General features: G+C 52.3%; 2 protein-coding genes across 2 annotated transcripts in view; both read left to right on the plus strand.

The window, feature by feature from the left end:
- Window positions 1-481: 481 nt before the first annotated feature.
- Window positions 482-6,291, plus strand: FAM32A (family with sequence similarity 32 member A). The gene is made up of 4 exons (XM_081231128.1): window positions 482-600; window positions 691-832; window positions 4,773-4,826; window positions 5,129-6,291. The coding sequence occupies exons 1-4, from the start codon at window positions 527-529 to the stop codon at window positions 5,195-5,197; spliced, it is 339 nt and encodes a 112-aa protein (XP_081087254.1). The 5' UTR covers window positions 482-526; the 3' UTR covers window positions 5,198-6,291.
- Window positions 6,292-8,666: 2,375 nt separating this feature from the next.
- AP1M1 (adaptor related protein complex 1 subunit mu 1) overlaps window positions 8,667-14,707 on the plus strand; it is a 29,725-nt gene continuing 23,684 nt past the window's right edge. Inside the window, exons 1-2 of the mRNA XM_081231656.1 lie at window positions 8,667-8,854; window positions 14,479-14,635. Of these exons, the coding sequence (XP_081087782.1) occupies window positions 8,813-8,854; window positions 14,479-14,635 (199 nt within the window). The 5' untranslated portion in view covers window positions 8,667-8,812. The remainder of the gene's footprint in view (window positions 8,855-14,478; window positions 14,636-14,707) is intronic.

A 14,707-nucleotide genomic window follows, 5' to 3' on the forward strand; every position in this document is an offset into this window, starting at 1 on the left:
GCTACAATTTAAATGGGTGCATTTTACTGTTTATAAATTGTACCTCAATGAAATCGATTTTTATTTTAAATACCACGAACATATATTTCACATACTACCGTCATTTACCCAAAGCTGAAAAACTAAGGAGTACTTATTAGGCTTACAAAATTGGGTTATCTATTGAACCCTCAAAATATGGCAATAAAGGAGAACAGAACATTCAAATACGCGTAAAACACTCAATAAAACGTTGGGTTTTAGGAAACCAATGCTTTGTCAAAAAGGCTTCCAAGGTCTACGTGCCCAAGGCGGGGGAAATTGGAAGTGGGCGCCAAAGCCGGAAGTGTGGCAGGAAACAGGATGCAGAAGCTGGGGTCGCGCTTGACGCTCCAAGTCGGCCCTGAACCCGGAAGTGTGGCCCACGTCCAGATGCAATTACGCATGCGCACAGCCTAGATCGGCCAATCAAAACGAAGGAAGGCGGGCGTTCGGGTGAAAATCGGGAAGGGTGGCTTTTTTACGTTCCGGACGTCAGCCGAGCGCCATGGAGGCCTACGAGCAGGTCCAGAAGGCGCCCCTGAAGCTGAAAGGCGTGGCAGAGCTCGGAGTGACTAAGCGGTGAGTCCCGAGAGGCTGTCCCTTTGAGCCTCTTCCTGAGACCCCAGAGCGTTGCCCTCTGACCCGCCGTTACCCCGTCTCCTCTCCCAGGAAGAAGAAAAAGAAGGACAAAGACAAGGCGAAACTGCTGGAAGCGATGGGAACAAGCAAAAAGAACGAGGAGGAGAAGCGGCGCGGCCTGGACAAGCGGACACCGGCCCAGGCGGCCTTCGAGAAGATGCAGGAGAAGCGGGTAAGGCGGGTGGGAAGCCTAGGGATGCCCCGCATCGCTGGCCTGGGTCTCCTGGGGTGGATTCAGAGGCAGGACCCGGAGACCCGTAACCGGGGTCTACCCCAGAACGCTCCGGGGAGGGCAAGCGGTCAGTGAGGACCTTAATTCCGGGGAGAAGATGCTGCGTGAGTGAGGGAGGAAGAGTCCACGGTGGGGGAGCTCCGAGGACAAGAAGGTCTTCTGGCCGTATTGGACCGCAGAGAGGAGAGCTAGAGACCCGGCTTTGGATTCCAGCGCTGTCGCTCGTTTGACCCGTAACACTGGTCGGTGACTCACCTCTTGATGCCTCAGTTTCCACATATGTAGGGGTCAGGATCATGCTTTCTCCTAAGAGGGATGGGAACTTTGGATGAGGTAACGCGGGCAAATGGCACCCAGTCTGGCATAAAGTCAGTGCTCAATGGATGTTAGCTGTTGACATTAAATGGGCATACTCACTGCTGTAGGTCACCACGAAGTGTTCCCATGACGACTTTGGCGGCTTCAAATACATTGTATTTTCAGGCCCTGAAAAATGATTTCTCTTAATATTAAATACTTAATAAATTTGGGTGGCGAAGGGTAGGAGAGGTCAGCGTAGCATAGATACGTTCAGCCCATTATGTTTGGGGGGAATAATCAGTCTAGGTCAGTGGTTCTCAACTGGGGGCCATTTTGTCCCCCACCTCCACCCCCAAGAAGACATTTGGCAATGTTTAGAGACATTTTTGTTTGTTACAACTTGGGTGGGGCGGGGGTGGGCAGGGATGCTGCTCAACATCCTGAAGTGCTTGAGACAATGTCCCCCAGAGCAAAGATTGATCTGGCCCAAAATGTCAGTAGTGCCCAGGCTGAGAAACGCTAATCGTGGTCTTGGTGATTTGGTCCAGTAACATCAGGAAAAAGTTAACTCATTACTCCCAGGCCTAATTGAGTCATAGGAGAGAAAAAGGAGAGAGAGAGAGAGAGAGAGGCTCACTGGCTTTGACACGACAGACCTGCGTCCCATTCTGTCTCTACCACTGTTGGTGGTGTAACTCTGGACAAGTTGGCTCACCTCCCACACCTTAATTTCTTCATCTGTAAAGTGGGACTCAAGTTCCAACCTCATAGGTAGTGAGGATTTAACAAGTGAATGCACTTAAGCCAGTTCCTTAAGGTTATAGTCAGAGGCAGGGCTGGGATTTTACTGCTGGAGTTGGGGTGGAGAGGTGGAGAGGCTCATGCAACCATCAGAGTGACTAATAATGGCCCCTCAGAGTAGGGCAGCAATAGTGGAGGTGATGGAATGTATCGGGTTTGGGATAGGTTTTGAAGAAAGAACAGCCAGATTAGCTGATGGGTTGGGTGTGGGCTGGGAAAGAAGAATCAAGGATAACCAAGATTTTTGGTGGGAGAAGCTGGGTGAATGAAGGTGCTGTTTTACTGAAACAGGAAGGACTGTAAGTAAAGCAGGTTTCTAAAGTGGGGGGATCAAGATCTTCGTTTTAGAAGTTAAATTTGAGGTGCCTGTTAGAAACCCAAGTGGAGAATTCTCATGGACAGTTCGATACCTGAATCTGCAGTTTAGAGGAAAGGTCTGGGCCCAGATAAACATTTGGGAATTGCTCTGGGGACTGCATGAGATCCTTTGAGGAGGGATAGTGACAGGGGAGGTCTAGGATCTGACCCCTGGTGATCAGAGGGTGGCAGAAAAGAAATTGCAAAGGAGCACAGGACAGAGGGATACCAGGAGAGAGTGTGTCCTTAGGAGCCAAGTGGAGAAAGTGTTTCAAGAAGGAAGACATGGGCTTCCCTGGTGGCGCAGTGGTTGAGAGTCCGCCTGCCGATGCAGGGGACAGGGGTTCGTGCCCCGGTTCGGGAAGATCCCACATGCCGTGGAGCAGCTGGGCCCGTGAGCCATGGCCGCTGAGCCTGCGCGGCCGGATCCTGTGCTCCGCAATGGGAGAGGCCACAACAGTGAGAGGCCCGCATACCACAAAAAAAAAAAAAAAAAAAAGGAAGACGTGATCAACTATGTCATATGCTGGCAGGAGGTCTAGGCCGGTGAGCACTCAGAGCCCTTAGTTGGCATTTGGTATGAGAAGGAGGAAAGGCTGATTAGAGTGGATCCAAGTGGGGGCAGGGAAAGGCAGAGATGAAGACAAGGATTAGAAATAAGTCTTGGGAGATTTGCTGTCAAAGGGAATGGAGAAATGGGCCTCTAGCTGGAGGGTAGAAGGTCAAGGTGAAGTTTTCGTTGTTGGCAATGAATACCAGAAATACTCCTGAGGGTTTTGTTTGACCCAGTGGAAGGAAAGAGGGGGGTAGGAAGAGAGAGAGAAAGAGAGGGGAAGAGAGGGAGGTACATGAGATGGATGAGAGAGAAGGGAGCAGGTGTGGACAAAGCGAAGTACAGTTGGGAAATGCAGATTCCCTTGTGGAAGACTGTTGGATTGAGCACAGTGGGCTTTATAGGCTGGACAGCTCCTGGAAGGAAGGCTCCAGCCTGGTGGAAAGGATCAGAGCTTGGCATTTCCAGCCCCATCACCCACTGTGCACTCTGGTCCTCATTTTCTCTTGTCTGTGAAGTGGGGTTTGCAACAGCACCTGTGACACCCTCTGAACTTGGTGCGTGGAGTGAGAAGAGGGAGGGCAGAGCCCCCCAAAGTGCCTGGCATTGGTGACAGCTGGTCAAGTCAGTGTGGCCTCTTGTGAGGAGACACGGCCGTCACGTGGGCTCACAGCAGCAGGAAGGGGCAGGGATGGACAAGGCAGGTACTTCAGAGGGAGAGGGAGTGTCAGCCAGGTGGGAGCTGACTGGACATAGAGGGAGATGAAGAGGCAGCAAAGGAGAAGAGACGGGAAAGGGAGGGGCAGCCAGCGGGCAGTCTACAGTATATCTCATGCTTTTGTGGGTTGCCTGGGCTTAGCTGGGTGGTTCTGCTGGCCTCCCTTGGAACCTGGTGCAGTCAGATGGCAGCTGGGGCTGGAGGCCCATCTGGGCTGGAAATCCAAGATGGCTTCACCATCACATGTCTGGTGCCTCATTGCTCCTCCATGGCCTCCCTCCCCACATGTCATCTCATTCTCCAGGTCCTTTCTTTGCAGTAAGGTCATCAGACTTCCCGAAGGGAGGCTAGCTTCCAAGAACACAAGGCAAAACCTGCTAGGTCTCCTTACAGCTTCAGCCCAGCACTGGCACTGCATTCTGTTAAGTAAACCGTGCCACAGGACCAACCCAGGGTCAGTGCGACAGAGGACTGCACCAGGGCACCAGTACCAGGCAGCTCGGTTCATGGTGGGGGCGGCCACCAAAGTGAGTCGTCCACAGTCACCCAGCTAGTAAGTGTAGAGCCCGGTGCGGCCCCAGGTCTGCGTGGCTCTGCATCCCATGCTCTCACCTCGTACCAGGTATAATTGGTGTTAAGCATGAGGGTAGGTCGTGGTGGTACAGGGTGCGTGTTCCAGCATCATACTTGTCCAGGCGATCTGGATCTTGTAACCCTCTTGGCGCTGTGTACTGTCACTCAAGCACCTTCTCTGTGTCAGGCTCTTTACCTTCCTCATTTATCATCCTTCCTCAGACCCCTTCTGAGGCTTTCTTTTTCTGCAAACTAGGAATGCAGTCAGTTGCCCAAGGATGCAGGAAGCACATGTACAGCTCCCAGCAGAGTGTCTCTCCTTAAGTCAGTGCTAGGACGTTTCCCGCCACTCAGACCAAAGGGCAGCTGATGTGAGTTCCCACTGGGGTGTGTTATGGTCAGGCATCCCTGCTGGACCCACCTGAGTGGAGTTGAGGGAGGGGCGAGGTGTTCACCCTGATACCTCCAGCCATTCTAAGTGTGAGAGCCAGGCTGGCTGGGGGCTCTCATCTTCCATCGTGTGCTGGCCTGGGCTGCATCAGGCAAGTGACTCACCTCCATTTCTCTGCTCTCTGTAGCAAATGGAAAGGATCCTGAAGAAAGCATCCAAAACCCACAAGCAGAGAGTAGAGGTAAGTCACGTGCTGGTGGGGGAGACTGAGCCATGTAGGGACCAGGCTGGGCCCAGAGGCTAGGAGCCTGGTAGAGGAGCCATTGGAGTGTTGGTGGGGAGGGGCTTTACCCAGCCTCCCCAGGGTCATATAAGGGCAAGGCCAGGGTTCAGGCATCTATAATGCCTGGCAGAGTGGCTTTGAGAGGAAGGGGCTCACTGAGGAGAGACAGGATGTGGAGAAGTGGGAGTGGGCAGTGCTGCATATCCCTAGTGCCCTGCTTGGGTCTGTGTTGACATGGGCTTTCTCCTCGGCTTCCCCAGGACTTCAACAGACACCTGGACACACTCACGGAGCACTATGACATTCCCAAAGTCAGCTGGACAAAGTAGCCTCCCCTCCTGGGGTATGGAGTGGCATCAAGAAGAAGCAGAAGGCAAAGTTGGGGTTATATTTGGTGCCTTTGGTATTTTCTAGAAACATTCTTTTACACACATCCTTGCATCATCTGCTGAGACAGTGCTTTTCAAAGCTGTATGTCCTCATTCTGGAACTTGATTAAAATAAGACCGTCCTTTTACTCTATTTTGATTTCTCAGTAGCATATAGAAGAGAAACATTTTTAGTTTGGAAAGTGTATCCAGAGATTAAGGTTATTTCTGTGTAAGTGCCATGGAAAAGTGGTTTTACCCCCGAGTTGTATCTGACTCTTTGACAGCCAGCCAGCTGGCTTTGCCTGGATGAAACTGACTCCAGAGGACAAGGAGCTAATGCCAGCGTGGCTTGCAGCATGTACACCCCTGTAGGGCCCTGCACAGGCTGCCCTTCCAAGCTCCCTCTAGATTGGGGCTTATGCTCTCCCATCCAGGGGTTGGGGAAGCCACTTGCAGCTATGGTCTTCAGTCTGCCCCCTCAGCCTCCTGGCCAGTGAGACAACACAGCCTGGGAAACAGAACAACCACCTAAGGCAAGGATGGAACGTACACCTTGTCCCTTTCTAAACCTGTGGCCGGCATGTATCCTCTTCTCCCAATATCCCCATTCCAGACATGTCTAGTGGGTGTTGCCATGACAGGCATTGCCAGTCAAGCACAGCATTCTTTGTAATGGAACCCAGACACAGCCTGCCATCTTACCTTCAACCCGGGGCTCCAAGCAGCCCCCCGTATTTATTCAGAGTTGGCACATAACATGTTTGGCGTTACTGGCCTAAGGACGCCTCGAGGGTGATGGGACTGAGGCAGACCCCTAGCACAGACAGACGTGAGTGTAGTCGAAAGGAAGGACTCAGGTTCCCGTGCTGGAGAGCCAGGATCTTTGAGGGCCTCTGTATACCCACCGGATAAGGATCAGATTGCATATGCTGTTGGGAAAAAATGGGTTGACATAGACGCTGAGAGAATAAGAAAGGCAGAAAACAAAACCATGTGTTGGGTTTGGGACTGTCATATGTGAAATGCAGAATAAAACAAAAAAAAGTTATTAACTATGAGTCTGAGTATCATAATTACAGGCTGTTTGACTACCACTAGGAACACTGCCTTTAGGATTATCACACACAAAGAATGTGTGCACCACAAAACAACTATTCTCCCTCAATTTGGAGAAAACTAGATGACATGTGTTTCCACCTGGGGTTTGCAACCTACCTAAAGGAGGTGACATTCTCATTAGCATGGCTTCTTGCGGTGGATTCCCCCACTGACTGGTAGAAAGGCACTTTCAGGCCTTTGCCATCCATGGGTCAGCAGTTGGGGTCTGTGAGCATGATGCGGTGGCGCTGTGAAAAACCTCCTTCAGTAGTGGGGAAGACAGCTATTCCAATTCTCCCTGCCCATCAGATCACTCCAAAACTGAGTGAAAACGGTGGAATTTCTCTCTCACAATTCTGTGTATTGACCATGCTCAGCTGGATGGTTCTGCTCCATGAGGTGTAGTTTAGTTCATGTGTAAGTTACATTGACTTGCCTGGGGCCAGAACGTCCTCCAGAATCTCCCTTTACATACCTGTTCCATCGCCAACACAAGTCATTGCCAAACCCACTCTGGGAGGGAATTACACAGGGCACGGACACCAGAAGATGTGGTTTATTGAGGGCCATCACATAGTCTACCACAGTGGCTCTCAAAATCTGTATGTTAGGCTCTCCTGGGGAGCATTAAGAACCACTGATGCTGCCTGGGGTGGGGTTCTGTCATGAGGTTTTTCAGAGCTCCCCAGGTGACCCCAGGATGCAGCAAAGTTTGAAAAACTCTGGTCTAGCACAATCAGTATGGTCTTTTCTGAGATGTCACAGAGGTCAAATCTGACTTATACATTAACTGCCAAGAATGAAATTCAGATATGATTCAAATTCCTTCCTCCACATATGGAGAAAAGGTTAGAAGTAATCTATGTGTAAACAGTGTTTACTGTGACGGTACTCTTGGCACTTGGAAGTCTTTGTTTCCTCAAAAGACTTTTGTCCTCCTAGCCCCCCGATACTGTATTAAACATCTAAAATGCCCACAGCAAGCCTGAAAAGAAATCCTCCATAATGGAGAGTTGCCTCTCCTGGGTGGCTTTTCTTTTTGCCTTACGCTTTTTGGCATTTCCTCAGTTTTTCTTCAGTGAGATGTACAATTTTGTAGTTAGAAAAAAGACATGTTTTTCTAAAACACTGCAATAAATTGGGCAAGGTATGAGGCTAGGCATGGTAGGATTTCTTAAGAGAGAGTTGGTGTCAAAAAGCCTCAGTTGGCTGCTTTGTGGAAGAATTCTTCCAGCCCAGGATTCACTTGATAACCTTTAAAGATTCCAGTTTTCTTCTCTGGATTTTCTTGCACTTACATCTCTACCCCAAGTAGAGGATATATAACCACAGAGTTGCAAAAACTATCTTTGAAAACCCCAAGTGGAGGTAGTAGAGAAGATAAAATATAAGAGAGAGGCAGAGCTTCCCTGGTGGCGCAGTGGTTGAGAGTCCTCCTGCCGATGCAGGGGACGTGGGTTCGTGCCCTGGTCCGGGAAGATCCCACATGCCGCGGAGCGGCTGGGCCCGTGAGCCATGGCCGCTGAGCCTGCGCGTCCGGAGCCTGTGCTCCGCAATGGGAGAGGCCACAGCAGTGAGAGGCTCGCGTACCACAAAAAACAAAAACAAAAACAAACAAAAAGAGGCAAGCAGCCTGGGTAAATGGTTCTGATACTGCAGGACTGGGCCCGGGGCACTGTGATGGTTCATTGGGACAGAATACAGACATTTCTCCAAAGGCCGAGTATTCATAAAAGCAAATGAGATATAATTCAATTCGATTAATTGGGGTCACAGTTTGCATTACCCACAGTGACCACTAACTACAGAAATAAATCACCTGCTTTTTGCCTAGGTTCAGTGGGGTGTGGCTTTCAGGAGATCATTTCAGGCAATAAACTGGCACACTTGTCCACTGACAAACGTTGACACTGACAGGTGACAGGAACTGACTGTTGATACGGCTCAATTGCCAGAGAGTTCAACTTCTTTCCAAGTAACCACCACCTTACCCCTCCCTATAAAGGGTATCACAATTGGTGACTGTATATTTGTTTTCGACCTCCCCACCAGGCTATGAGTTCCATACGGCTGGGCCCCAGGTGGGTTCAACCACCAGGATCTCTTACCTAACTTGGCCCACAAAGTGGGGTTTTCAACTGCAGGGGCTTCGCCCAGTCAGGCAGCTAGAGTGCCCTGCCTCAATCGGCCCGGCCCCGCCCCGCCCCGCCCCGCCCCTCTCGGCTTACTTCCGGGATACTTGAGGGAGGAGCGGGAAATTAGGGCGCATTGGACATACTGCGCCTGCGTACCCTGCGCCCTGCGCCGGCGCATTCTTGGCAGCTCGTCCCTGGCCGGACATAACGGTCCGCGCGCGGCTCCCTGGACCGGAAGTGGAAACGAACTGTCGCGGGGCGCACCCGGCCTGGCTCACCGCCTGGCAGTCCCCGCTGTCGCCGCCGCCCTCGGCCAGTGCCGAGGCTTTCCGCAGCCGCCATGTCCGCCAGTGCCGTCTACGTGCTGGACCTGAAGGGCAAGGTACCGAGGGCGCCCCACCTTCCGCGTTGCCAGGCAACTGGCGGGGGCCTCGCCCCATGGGGACCCACCCTGTTGCTAGTTAACCGGCCAATGGGAGCCATCCTGGTCTTAGGCAAGGAAGCCGTTTAGCCGCACCTGAGGCCTCAACGCCGTTGCTAAGTATTCAGGAAGGGGTCTTAGATCCGCCTTAGCCCTGCCTCGTCGCTAGGTAACGCAGTGGGCTGCCGCCGTTGCCAGGTAGCCGGCTGCAAGACCCTCATCCCCCACCCCTGGGGGCTGGCGGCCCAGGCCTCCGTGGGGGCCGCGGGGAACCCGAGGCCACGGGGAGCGCGGGCCGCAGCCCGCTTGGAAGCCAGGCCTGGCGCTGAGGGGCTGCACGACCCTTGACCAGAGGTGGTGAGGCGTTGGCGGGGACAGTGTGCCCTCGGGCCAGTCCCGCCCTCTGGGAGCGCAGCAGCTTATGTTTATTCAGCGATTTTTCTGTGCCAGTCCACGTAGGGATTTATTAACGTTCACTGTGACATTGAGTTACAGGGGTCAGGTGAAGTGGGTGGTGGGAGTGCCATTTAACAGAGGGAGAAACTGAGGCACAGAGAGGCGATGCAACCTGCCCAAGGTCACACCGGTCACAGAGAAGTGGCAGGTCTAGGAGTTGAACCCAGAAACATTTGTTCATTCAGCTGATATTTGAGGAGCACCTACTAAGTGCCAGGCAGGGTGCTAAGCCTTGGGCTGCCTTTGGGGAGCAAAACCAGAATCAGTCCCTGTCCTTCTGGAGCTCACAATCTGGTGAGCAAGAGGGACACTGATCTCAAAAAGCACAAATAAATATAAATTGCAGTGGTGGAGCAGTGATGATATAATAGGGAGAGTCAGCCTCTGCTGGGGGTCAGGAAGGGCTGCCCAGGGGGAGTGACAAACCCGGCTGAGACATGAAGGAGGAATTGGACATAACTAGGACTTGGGTGCCTTTCCCAGGGGTTTTTGGGAAAGCTTCATAAAGGAGGGATCTCAAAACTTTTCAGAAGTGACCTGCTGCCTTCCCCCAAATCCATCCCGGCTAGAAGCCAAGCGAGTATCTGGCCTCTTGCATTGGGGAGTAACAAGAATAGGACAGGACCAACAATATTAAACAAGCCCCACATCAGTGAGTGAGAGAAACACGGGTGTCAGGCCTAGGTGAAGTGGGCAGGAGTTAGCTCAGAAGCAGTAGGGAGTGAAGGGTGAAGTGACTGTCCCTTGCTGCTCCACTCCCCACCCCCAGCACTTTCCCAGAGTCCCTTAAGTGGGTTGCCTGCCTTGGATGCCACCCAAAGTCAACAGCTAGTGAGATCCAGTACTAGGCTCCCTTCTTCAACCTTCTTGGAGGCAAAGAAAGACACAGGGCACACCAGGGGCTGGGAGGGTGCAGTGTTCCCCAAGTCTTTGTAGCACGTGTTCTTGTTTCCTCCCTGGCCACTGTGTCACCAGAGGTCCTACAGGCTGCCTACTCAGATCACTCATTTCTTCAGCAAACATTTCATGAGCACCTAGTAGGCACCAATTCCAGTGCGGACCATTGCTCTGTGACTGAGGAGTTAGGGCTGAGCTCAAAACCTGTCTCTGCTGCTCAGCTGCATGACCTAGGGCAAGTGTGTGAACTCGCTGAGCAGATGCACCAGACAGGCTCAGCACCACCCATGGTCCACAGGCCATATTAGTCCCCACGGACCTTGAGCTCTGGTAGGGGAGGTGCATGGAAGCTGACAGATCCAAGCAGACACATGGATCCAAATGGTCAGATCCTATTAGCCACAAGGACAAGGCCCCAGGTAATGCAGTTACCCAACCTCCGTTTGGGCTGGCGGGAGGAGAAGTGTTTACAGACGGCTTCCTGGAGGAGGGAGATGCCAGAGCTGGGAAGGTGACCAGGTGGCAGTCAGGTGAATGAGGAGGTGTCACAGTGGGCTGGCTGGCGCTGGCAAGCCAAAAGTCCTGGGTAATGCTGGAGCCTGGAGGATGGCACCAAGAGGGCCGTGGGTGTTGAGGATGTCCAGACGGGAGAGCAGGACAGAGGGAACCACTTTGATCCCAAGAAGGAACAGCCACCATAAGGAGACAATAGCCTGGAAGAAGCATGATTATACGTGCCTTTCAGGAAGCTCCTGAGGCAGCTGTGGGTTTGCCTCCCATCCTCAGTGACCATCACGCCATTTATTATTCCACTCCCCATGGACCTCATGTTTTGAAAGTTTGCCTTCTGCGCAGACTTCATTTAATAAAAAATAAGGTCAGGAAATTCACAACCACACATCTACCTGCCAGCCAGAGCCTCTGATCACTGAGGAAACCAGCGGGGCCACATTCAGCTGATAGAAAGCCCTCCATGGATATTTCTCTGCCCTTACCTTTCTCGCTTCTTTGCAGCTTCTGACACCACTACTACGCTCCTCCTCAGCAGGCTTCTGTTGGCCTCGAGGTTGCTGTGCTCTCTATTTTCCCCGTTTCTCTCACTGACTGCTCTCCCTCATCTTCTGCCCTCCCCTTGGACGTCGGCTCCTCATGCTTGGGCCTGGCGTGCCTCCTGTACTGTTGCTCTCCTTGCGGCAGGCTTTGATTTACGTCACTGTGCCAATGACTCTGAGATTTGTTCCAAAGTCCAGAGCACTTATCTGGAGATCCACGGGCCTCCAGGACACCTTGGAGGTCTCACGGCCACCGCAAACTTGGCATTTCCCCAGATGAGCTCCCCGCCACCTGCCAGCCCTGCTCTCTCTCCCCATCTCAGTGACTGACACCACCATCCATTCAGCTGCCCACATTGGAGACATGGGCATTATCCTAGCCTCCTTTTCCTCACTGCCGTGTTCACTGCACAGACTTTACTGAGCAGCTACTATGGGCCAGGGTCTGTTGTGGGTGCTGGGACACAGCCGTAAACGAGACGAAAGTGGTCACTGTTCTCAGGGAGTGTTAGGCTCTGGTAGAAGCGACAGATGATAAATGAGGATATGAATATATAATGCAGTGGTGATGTGGACAGTGAAGGTAAAGTGGGCTTGGGAGTGGAAAGGGGCAGGATATGATCTTAGCCAGGGTGAGCAGGGAAGACTTCTTGGAGGAGGTGACATCTGAGCTCAGGTCTGAGAACCGAGAAGATCTAGGCCAGGGCATTCTGGGCAGAGGGAACTACAAGTGCGAAGTCCCTGAGGCAGGAGCAAATGTAGATTGCTTAGAGCGAGCTAGGGTGCTGACCAGGATGGCTGGAATGGGGTGAGCCCAGGGAGCATGGATGGAGAGGCATTGGAGGGGCTGTGAAGACATGCCATGCGGATGGACTTGGAGTTTGTTCTGTATGAGGGGAGGCTGGGGTAGCAGCAGTTTAAACAAGAAGCAATCTGATCCGATTCTGTTTAAGAAGGCCTGTCTCACTCTCTGCGAGGAAGGAATTGTGGGGTCAAGATCAGCAACAGGGGTTGAGGATTGTCCCCTCATTGTTGTCTGCCTCCCTCCAGTCTGTCCTGTCTCCTGCCTTTGTCCTGACCTGCAGCCTGAGCTCCGAGGCTGCCCCTACTCTACCTAACCAGTGCTCCTAGGTATGCCCACATGGGCTGTACCCCTAACCCCATGGCTTTAGCCACACTGGTCCCTCTGCTTCTATCCTGCCTGTCCCCTCAGGCCTCAGTTTGAAGGTCATACCCTTGCAGAGTCTCTCATTTCCCCCTGACCAGCTGTCTCAGTGCAGGGACCCTGTTTGTCTTGGTCACCCCTGTGTCTCCAGGCCCAGCATGATGTATGGTAGACGGTATGAATGAGTGGACCTCTCTGCAGCCTTGGTGATGAAGGTGAGCAAAATAAATTGCTCCCTGCCCTTTCCTTTGAACACACTGGGGGCCTGGGGACTCCATGCCCGTGGCATCCCCCAAAATTGGATACATGGGGTAGAAGGTGGGCTTGGGAAGCCCAGGAAAGCAATATTTATCAAGCAGAAGTGGCCCTCAAGGGAGTGAGAAGCGGGGTTAGAATCCTGGCTCACCTTTGTTCGCTGTGTGACCTCAGGCATGTGGTGCCACCTCTCTGGACATCACTGTCCATCTCTTTAAAAATATCAGTCCTGCTTCATGGTGGGGGGAGTATATGAGGCAATATATACTCCTGGCAAAGAATATATGAGAGGGTATGTGGGAATCCCTGTGCCAGGGCCTGGTCCAGGCACCCACAAGCTCACCCACTGTGTGATGAGTCTCTAAGAGGCCTTCTGAACAGCAGTGAGGGCACAGGGTCCCTTGCCCATAGGCCACAAAGGAGAAACTAGAAAATGAAGGTTCTCTCTCGCCCGCTCACTCGCCTGCTCTCTCTCTCTCTGTCTCTCTCTCTCTCTGGCTTGTAACAGTAAGACAATGTATCTTATGAAACTACAGGTTCTGAGGCAGGCGGCTCCCAGGCTGGTCAGCTCTGTGGTGTCATTCTCAGCATATTACTGAGTTACGCCGCCAGCTGTCCTCATGGACACACAAGAGTGGTAGCAGCTCTAGGCGGCATCTCCAAATGGGGCCTTGCTCAGAGTGGCATAGCTTCACACCTCCTTTTTCATTCCTTCAGGGAGGTGTAACTTCCATGGAACAGATTTTGTTTATTTAAAACACATAGTTTGATGAGTTCAGTCATTGTGTATACCCAGGAAACCATAAGCACACATTCTATCACCCCCTAAAGCCTCCTCACACCCGTCTGTATCCAGCCTGTCCCCAGGCAGCCACTGATATGTTTTCTGTTACCATTTCCCAGGATTTATTTATTTAAGTGGAATCACGTAGATATGTTCTCCATTGTCTGGTTTCTTTCACTCGGCTCAGTGATCCTGAGATTCTCTCATGCTGCCGCCAGTGTCAGTAGTCATTCCTTTTCATAGCTGAGGAGTGTTCCGTGGTGTGGCTGGACACGGTTTATGTCTGCATTCACCTGTTGAAGGACATTGGCATTCTCGCCAGCCTGAGTCTATTTAAAATAAGCTGCTGTGAGCATCCATGCATGCATCTTCATGTGGACGTATGGTTCCTTTCTCTTGGGTGAATACCTAAGAGAGTAATGGCTGGGTTATAAGCTGGATTATAACCTTCTGAGAACCTGTCAAACTTTACCAAAGTGGTTGTCCCATTTTCCTTTCCTATCGGCAGTGATGCTTCACATCCAAACCCACAGGCCATGAGAGAGAGATGAGGAGAAGAACTTCTCTTCAGGCCACAGGCAGGTTCTAGTAGATGTGAACACTTAGCAGTGTCCCTCTCCTGACACAGACAGAAGAGCAGGGCTCATTAGCACAGAAAGGCTCTGAGAAGATCTGCAATGAGAGCCTATGGGACATTGTTTAACCTGGCATCTCCCGAGTGACGCGGTCCTGGACTCTTGCCCCATAGCCCCCCTCCATGCTCCCTCTGGGAAGATTCCCACTGGCCCCTGTGGAAGTTCACTTGGCGAAATGCTTTCCTTGAGGAATCCCCTGGGGGATGGAGATCGGATGGCCCTTTGATGGACGGGTGTGTTTGGGGTCCCTGGAGGGAAGCAAGCTGGTGCATCTCACCCCAGCCATCCAGCTGGTGGAACTCAAGCTGAAAGTGTCTCCCCTGTCTTCCACCTCCACCCAGGTGCTCATCTGCCGGAACTACCGCGGCGACGTGGACATGTCGGAGGTGGAGCACTTCATGCCCATCCTGATGGAGAAGGAGGAGGAGGGCATGCTGTCACCTATCCTGGCCCATGGGGGAGTCCGCTTCATGTGGATCAAGCACAACAACCTGTATCGTATCCCTTGGCTAGGGTGCTCCCAGGGGGCTCCTGTGTGGACATGTGTGTGCATACACACACACGTGCAAC

This window comes from Mesoplodon bidens, assembly GCF_964165515.1.
Source record: "Mesoplodon bidens genome assembly, chromosome: 4".
Taxonomy (NCBI): domain Eukaryota; kingdom Metazoa; phylum Chordata; class Mammalia; order Artiodactyla; family Ziphiidae; genus Mesoplodon; species Mesoplodon bidens.

Excerpts from the sequence above, each read along its gene's own strand:
- FAM32A (XM_081231128.1), top strand. The coding sequence starts at position 527 with ATGGAGGCCTACGAGCAGGTCCAGAAGGCGCCCCTGAAGCTGAAAGGC. Across the intron at positions 601-690 it reads GAGCTCGGAGTGACTAAGCG|GAAGAAGAAAAAGAAGGACA; the intron begins GTGAGTCCCGAG and ends CTCCTCTCCCAG. Across the intron at positions 4,827-5,128 it reads CCCACAAGCAGAGAGTAGAG|GACTTCAACAGACACCTGGA; the intron begins GTAAGTCACGTG and ends CGGCTTCCCCAG.